The sequence below is a fragment of the Pelmatolapia mariae genome, linkage group LG6 (genome assembly GCF_036321145.2).
Source record: "Pelmatolapia mariae isolate MD_Pm_ZW linkage group LG6, Pm_UMD_F_2, whole genome shotgun sequence".
NCBI classification, from domain to species: Eukaryota; Metazoa; Chordata; class Actinopteri; order Cichliformes; family Cichlidae; genus Pelmatolapia; species Pelmatolapia mariae.
Genome location: NC_086232.1, coordinates 34,052,425 through 34,059,900, shown reverse-complemented (window position 1 = coordinate 34,059,900; position 7,476 = coordinate 34,052,425). Strand labels below are relative to the sequence as shown.

At 36.1% G+C, this 7,476-nt stretch overlaps 2 protein-coding genes across 2 annotated transcripts; one reads left to right on the top strand and one right to left on the bottom strand.

Moving 5' to 3' along the window:
• Nucleotides 1-203: 203 nt before the first annotated feature.
• On the bottom strand, nucleotides 204-2,197 carry LOC134629382 (GTPase IMAP family member 4-like). The gene is made up of 2 exons (XM_063476670.1): nucleotides 1,935-2,197; nucleotides 204-1,831 (listed from the first exon to the last, which is right to left on the bottom strand). Exons 1-2 carry the CDS (start codon nucleotides 1,954-1,956, stop codon nucleotides 978-980), a joined length of 876 nt encoding a protein of 291 aa, XP_063332740.1. The 5' UTR covers nucleotides 1,957-2,197; the 3' UTR covers nucleotides 204-977.
• A 1,420-nt stretch (nucleotides 2,198-3,617) lies between these two features.
• LOC134628693 (claudin-9-like) lies at nucleotides 3,618-6,106 on the top strand. The gene is made up of 2 exons (XM_063475440.1): nucleotides 3,618-4,000; nucleotides 4,151-6,106. The coding sequence occupies exon 2, from the start codon at nucleotides 4,384-4,386 to the stop codon at nucleotides 5,050-5,052; it is 669 nt and encodes a 222-aa protein (XP_063331510.1). The 5' UTR covers nucleotides 3,618-4,000; nucleotides 4,151-4,383; the 3' UTR covers nucleotides 5,053-6,106.
• Nucleotides 6,107-7,476: the final 1,370 nt, after the last annotated feature.

Here is a 7,476-nt window from a genome sequence, read left to right as displayed (position 1 = left end):
ATTTTGGTCTGTTTGAGTAATACCTGCAATGGAATGAGTGTTATGTATTATTTGCTAATGAAACCAAGAATCATGTTTCACTTTCATGTGGAGTTTGTGCAGTTTGTTTATTTATTATGCATTTTGTGTGTATTTCCATCCATTTATGCCAAGAAAACCTTATGACCTTTCATATAGCCTAAACCAGACCTAGTGTAAAATCAAATTATTTTAATGCTGTTTGAATGTGATATCATAAGACATAAATTTAGCTGTCAGCCAGTGTATGATTAGAGTTGTATATCAGCAAGACTGATGAATTTCAACTTGGAAGGTTTTGCACAATCTTGGTGGGGGGGCATGAGCAAAAAAGAACTAATGACATTCTGGTACAGAGTGGATGACTTTATTTAAAACAATGAAAGAAGGCATTAGCACAAGAAATGGCACTAATTTTAGTGGAAGATGTACTTTCAAATGCCCTTTTATAGTAAAATTAAATATAAAACTGTAAATCAGATCATACATTAAATTTAAAAACAAAAAACCTAATCCTGACAAGAATTTACAGTAAATATCTATAATGAACCGTAAGTATCAGATAACTTCAGGTACATAGTCCAGCTTGTCTATCATTACACAACAGATGATTTGAATAAGTCGCACCCTTCAAGAAAAACTAATTGAAAAAAGAAATAGAAAAAGAAAAAAAAAACTACTTAAAAAGTGCTGTAAATGTTGTAATACAATACAAAGATGAGAGAGTAGTGACAATGCAGATTAAAATATGATTAAGTGATGTTGAATCATTTTCTTTTTGCTTCACCTCTACATAACTATATGTTTTTAATAAATATTCTCTTTTTTGATTATCTATGGAAACAAACTATTGCATGATAAATAAAGCATAATGAAATAAACCGTACACTAAACCGTACACTATACAAAAAGCCTCTTCTTCATAAAGACACTTCATAAAGGTCATGGCTTGGTATTACTTAGCTGTTCTCTGTTTTAGGTCTGATCCAGCCCCCAATGCCTTTAACAATCCCTGCTCCTACAAACATTAATAGAGGCCGAACGGATGCGACTGCTGCTTCCTCTGCCATTACAGCAGCACCAACTGCAGGAGCAGCAGCTGCCGCTCCTGCCGCTCCTGCCACAAGCAAATAATTACCTGCAGAGTTCAATGTGTCTCCACATTTGCGCCACCATTTGTTCCAATTCATCTGTTTCTGGGCTTCTTCGTATTTGCTGCCGGTGTAATGGTTCCCGTTTAATTGCACTGTCTGGTCTATCTTTTCAAACAGATCAGCTACCTGAGTGCGATTGTTCTTGCATGTGTTGTCAAATACAACATACCCAGCTTTACACTCAGCGATGAGCTCCTTCAGATCAGGACTTTGCTCTAAGTAGTTTTCAATGGATGTTTCTTTGAGCTGATCACCCCTTGTGAAAAGCACTGCTGTATACTTTGAGGCTTCATCCCCAAAGTTTTCTTTGATCCATTTAACAGAACTCTTCTCTTCTTTTGTGAAGCGCACATCCAATCTGATAACTAGCAGAAACATATGGGGTCCTGGGACAGACAGCATTATACATTTTTCTATTTCCTTTTTCAGTTCCTCTTCTTTAATTGATGTGTCAAAGATTCCAGGGGTGTCAACAACACTCACAGTTCTTTCATCAAAATGTCCAGTCTCTTTCTTACACATCTTTGTTACAGAAGATGGAGATGTTTCTGTGTCAAAAGCTTTGTAACCCAGGATAGTATTCCCTGTTGCACTCTTTCCTGAGCCAGTTTTCCCCAGCAGAACAATCCTCAAGTCACCGATCACTGGGGAGAAGGAGTCTGTGGGGATCAATTTTAAAAAGCAAAACAACTCATGGGTTCTGGATCAGGTTACATAAGCATGTTAGAAAACGCGTGCATGCACAAAAGTAAAAATACCAACCTTCAGTTGTGGTTAAACCCATCTTGCTGTAGGGAAAAAGAAAAACCACAGAACCTGTCTGTTATTCCGTGTAATGTTTTCTTCTACAGCAGGTATGTTCGTACTGAGGCATGCCAGTCACCCTCTATCGTTCTTTGTCTCTGGCTCTCTCCAACACAGTGTTTTCCAGTGAAATGAAACTCTTGCTCACCACAGTGGGTTTCAGTGAAATGAAACTATTCACAGCACATGAAAAATGAAACTAGAACTTTAGGTAAGATGTTGATAAGTAGGCTCAAAATAGCATTTTAATTTGCTTAAAAATAGACTTTACATATTAAATTTTATGCTATTTCATTACATTTCACATCATGGTAAAGCTACTTCTTTTTTAATGTGTGCAAGTGGTTTTATGGTGTTCTTAGTATATTTTAATTATAATTTAATGGTAAGTATATCTTTACAACTTCAACTGCACCAAGCAGGAGGAACACACCTAATCCCATTGTATTCTGAATACAGTGATCACAAAGGCTTTCAGTTCTGTACTAAACACTGTTTCCCAGGCTGTGGGACAAGAAACATAACAAAGTAAATGTTATAAAAACTCAGACTTTTATGTCTAGGTGCCAACAATTTGCTCTTAAATGTGGCCCTTTTTACCATTTTTCTGATATTGTGGGAATTAAGTATGAATGCAAAAGGGCCACTTTCATAAGTAAATAATAGCTCAAATAATAGAACAAGACAGTTGTGTTCTGTAAAACCTTTACACCAACAGTGATTATTAACTGGGGTAATGGGTAATTCTTATAAGTAATTTCTGTATACTGGTAGGTGGAAATCTGTTCTGAATATGGAGTCAGATTTTCACATCGTAAATGGTCTTTTTCAACAGTGTTAGCAAACATTTCTCTGTTAACACGTTTTATTTGTGTCTTTAATGCTGTGAGACATGTCAAATATGGATTTAGTTTAGTTTTTGCCCTCATAACAGGCACTGCACATTGTCAGCTCATAAACAAACAACACATTACCAGACACAGCATTACTCTTAAAAGTGCATACTAAAATTAAAATTAAACAAATACAACTCCATTAAATTACCTGTTACATGGATTATTAAATTGTCTTCATTATCGCTCATTTTGTCACTTTCACACTAATTTATGTAGAGTTATAAATGGACCAAAGGTTTAGAAGCCAACTCAACTTTTAGGTAATTAATTCAGAGACAGTGTTTTTACTCTCAGAAAGTCTGGCGTTATTTAGTAGGTAGGTTTATTTTGAGCTGGTGAAGGAGTTTGTGAAAAGATGGCTGGAGAAGCAGTGACAACAAACACAGGACCTCATGTTGAAACAATGAAACCAGCTGTGTCAGAAGGAGTATAAGTGGATGCTATTCAAAACTGTTAACAGGATATCACAGGAAAGCCTGTGTAGCACGGAAATAGTGAGAACATAGGCCTCAAAATGGACCTTATGCCAGTGTGGTAGTGTTAGCAGTGTCTCTAATGCCATCTAGTGGCTGGCTGATCACAGAACAACTTATAAAAACCAAACAAATTTTTTGTCAGCTTAAAACTTAAAACATTATATAATATATAATGTAATATATTATATAATATATAATTTTTTATATATTATATAATATATAATTTAATATGTTACTTTTAGTTTTTATTAGAGTTTTTCCATTTCTGTAGTATCCCACTATAGTCAGTTTGGCATATGCTAATGAGCTTCAAACTACTCCCTGACTTCATCCTCCGCCTCATTCTGCCCACTCAAACTCAAAGAGATGAGAACATAGTAGCAAGCAACAATGTCTGTAACAAAGTGTCCTAGTGTCCTCGTGCTGTTATTTCATTTTTTGCATAACCAGCTCTGTGTATGTGGTGTGTATTTAGTATGCACTATTACACTGCTGCCCTCCTACATCTCTATGTGTGAGATCTAGTGAGACAAACTGGTCAGTCACAACAGAAGAAAGACATCAACTACTTGCATCATATGGCTACTCTCCATCACTAGAAACACACAAATGATTAACAAACCATCACATCGTCTGTGGACAACAGATTAAAGTAAGTGTTGAAGAAATTTGTGTAAGATATGTTATTGAAAGGACTACATTTTGACTGCTCTGTAAATTTTCTGATACTATTTTATGTCTTAGCAAATTTGAAATGTGTCTCTATGAAATTAATTTCCTGAAGTTGATTTCATCTTTGCAGCATACCTATTGGAAGAAAAAGAAAGCACACGGAGGAGAAGAAGTGCCTTTGAGGCAACTGCTGTTGTGATTTGGAGCTATATAAATAAAATTCAATTGAACTGAACTGAATTGAAGCTTAAAATCCCTTTAAATGACTGGAATATAGTGGAGAAGAAAAGAAAAAAACTGAACCAGGGTATTTCAAAGAAAAGATCACTTTTGGGTATTTTTTTTAAAGTTTCATAAGCAACAATGGCATCAACAGGTCTTCAGCTGATGGGCTTGGTGCTGGCTCTGCTGGGTTGGGTTTGCGGGGCGCTGGTGTGTGCTGCTCCTCTGTGGCGTGTATCTGCATTCGTAGGTGGAGAGATAGTCATTGCCCAGGTGTTGTGGGAAGGACTGTGGATGAACTGTCTGTCTCAGACCACAGGACAGATCCAGTGCAAGACCTATGACTCCACCCTGGCACTGCCTATGTTTACCCAAGCGGCCCGGAGCCTCACAGTTCTGTCTTTACTTCTCTGTCTTCTGGCCATCATCCTCGGGGTGTCAGGAGCCAAGTGTACTCACTGCATGGGAGACAATAACCAGGACTCCAAGGCAAGACTGGGAAGGATAGCAGGGGTGCTCTTCATTGTGGCTGGCCTTGCCTACTTGATACCCATCTGTGGGACTGCCTATGCAATCATCAGGGACTTCTATGATCCAAATGTTGCTGCACCTTTGAAAAGAGAACTGGGACCGGCATTGTACCTGGGTTGGGGGTCCAGCATACTGCTCCTGGTGGGGGGAGCTCTGCTGCACATCGGCTCTCCTCCACCAGGAGCAAGAGCTATGCCCATTATCGGAAGACCAGCAAAAGACAGCCAACAAACAGTAGCAACAGGAGAGGTAAAGCAACAAGAGAAATCCTTTGTATGAAACCAATGGGTATTTGAACAGATACAGAGGTCATAACTTCATTATTTAAGTTTCTGGAAACTGCAAGGTCATTATCTACAAGAGGATATTCAGAACATAATAGGTTTCACAGTGTAAAAGTACTATAAAGTACTATAAAAGTATATAAAGTTAAGTTTGGTTTGTTAAATTATGTTTATTTAATAAGGTAGCATAATAAGGTGGAAGGCTTATGACTTTTTTTACCCTCAAAAATGATGTAAATTGCATGACAAATTTTTAATGACTAAATTGCAAAAATATGGCTTATGTAGCAAATGTGATACAAATTAAAACTCATATATGCAGATTAAAATGTGATATAATGGGCATATATTTTGTCTAAAAGTTCAACAAACACTCCATTATCAAAAAAAAAAAAAAAAAGATTTCTGGCAGTTATTTCATGATTCAGGTTTTAAAGAACTAATTAATTCTAATTTGGACAAGCTGCTAAGGAAATGGATAGAAGGGCTTTTTAAAAGAATAGAAAGTGAAATGAGTTGTGGGTGGATTGCAGATGTTTACTAATGCATGTGACTTACATTTGTCAGATTCCAATCAGCCTCTGCTTGTGTTTGTGCGTGTGTGTGTGGGCTGTCTGTGTACAGAAGGCCAGTGTACATATTGTAGCTGTGTGAGCTGGTGTTTGCACTGAAAATATGTGTGGGCAGTTGGAGCAATGCCATTTACTTTTAACACACAAAAAAAATTGTTAAATTTCCTTTTAGTCTGCTATTACCAGATATACATTTTATACACTTGGGACTTTTTCCACTAGTAATAATTATTGATCTAAATGCTATTTCCAGTAAACACAGTTTTTCTATTTTAGTATAATAAAACAAATACATTTTTACTTGTGTTTTTTCTGATTGTGTTTTAATACTGCAGTTTTTTCTGTCAAGTCAGCAAATGCAATGAATATAATACAATATACTTTACTAAGAATTTTTTATTCCTATTGTTTTTAATTAATTATTTTATTTGGATTGTAATGACCTATGCACAACAATAAATGTGTTTGCCATCACAACAGCTGGTTGTCCTGTTCATATTTGATGTCTAATGAAACTGAGTAAACATCTATTGAATATAACTGTCCCAGAAAAACACGTTCACAAAATTATATTCCCAGTGCTCTTTATTGTCAAGACTTTACCACACATTGTACATTTCCTAATCTAATAAAAAATATTCCAAGCTGGGTTTGCTTTAAAAAAATGGCCTCAAGAGCAACACACATTCTCGCTGAAGGACAGCTGCAATGATATGTTAATGATTACCTCACGTGTCACCGATTATGAACACAGAGCAAAATTTGTCCTTTGAGGTCTTTTCAGTCTGAGCTTGAACATTATGCAGAATCTAGATTATCATTTAAGCATTTGGTTCACATTGTTCTTGTTAACCATTTCCTGTTTACTGCATGTTTGTTCTACCACATATGTGTGTGTGTGTGTTTTAACCATACAGAGTATGAGTAAGAGAAGAATAAGAGAAGGAGTGTAGTTAAATCACATCATTTGTAGATGTGAGGTCACTGGAAATCAGCACTGATAAAAAAAAAAACTAAAAGACCGCAAGTTCACTTAAACACAGTTTTACTGAAATGAACAGTGAGTCAACCCCAGCTGGATCTTAAAGCACTTTGAGTAGTAATAGCACCCAAAAAACACAAGGGGGCAGTAAACTGTAAGGAAACAATGCACTATTCGAACAACAACCTTTATTACTTTTGGGACCGGTTTAGGTGTCATTATGTGTTATGTGATCATTGTTTAGTTTTACATCAGAAAGAAACAAAACACACATCACCTGAGACGATGTGTCTATGTAGTGTTTCCTTTATGCTGCCCTCACAGCAACATATTGAACTTTTGTTAAAAAACAGAGAAGCTATAATTTTTTTTTTAAAGGCAGGCCTGTTTTGTGCAATTGGGCAATATATTGACGAGGAGTTCTTCCTTCTTGGAAAGGAACAAACAGTGAGTTTATTTTCAGTCACCCTCATCGCTTTTGTATTGACACAACATAATTCACAGTCTAATTATTTCCAAGCACCCGCAGCTGCAATATGATACAATTTAAAGAGTAAATGGAGAAGAAAAAATACAAAAGAAACATTTAAAAAATGCAATTCAGTTCAGCTTGGCTCAAATTCATCAGTGGATCTGACAACAACATGCTAGATACAAGGAAATCTTTACAATTAGTCATTAAAACTTGACAGATTAGAATCACCAGTTAACTTTACTTACTTACAAAGAGAGAAATTTCTTTTGAAATTTTTATATTTGTAGTATATTTATATGTAGCTATACATCACTGGTGCTCTGTAATTATAATTTTAAGCCCAGAGTGATGGCTCAGTTGGGAGTCTTGCCTCACAAGAACTTTCCTTGT

Coding starts and splice junctions, on each gene's coding strand:
- LOC134628693 (XM_063475440.1), top strand. CDS start 4,384: ATGGCATCAACAGGTCTTCAGCTGATGGGCTTGGTGCTGGCTCTGCTG.
- LOC134629382 (XM_063476670.1), bottom strand. CDS start 1,956: ATGGGTTTAACCACAACTGAAG. Junction 1,832..1,934: donor GGGTTTAACCACAACTGAAG/GTTGGTATTTTT, acceptor TGATCCCCACAG/ACTCCTTCTCCCCAGTGATC.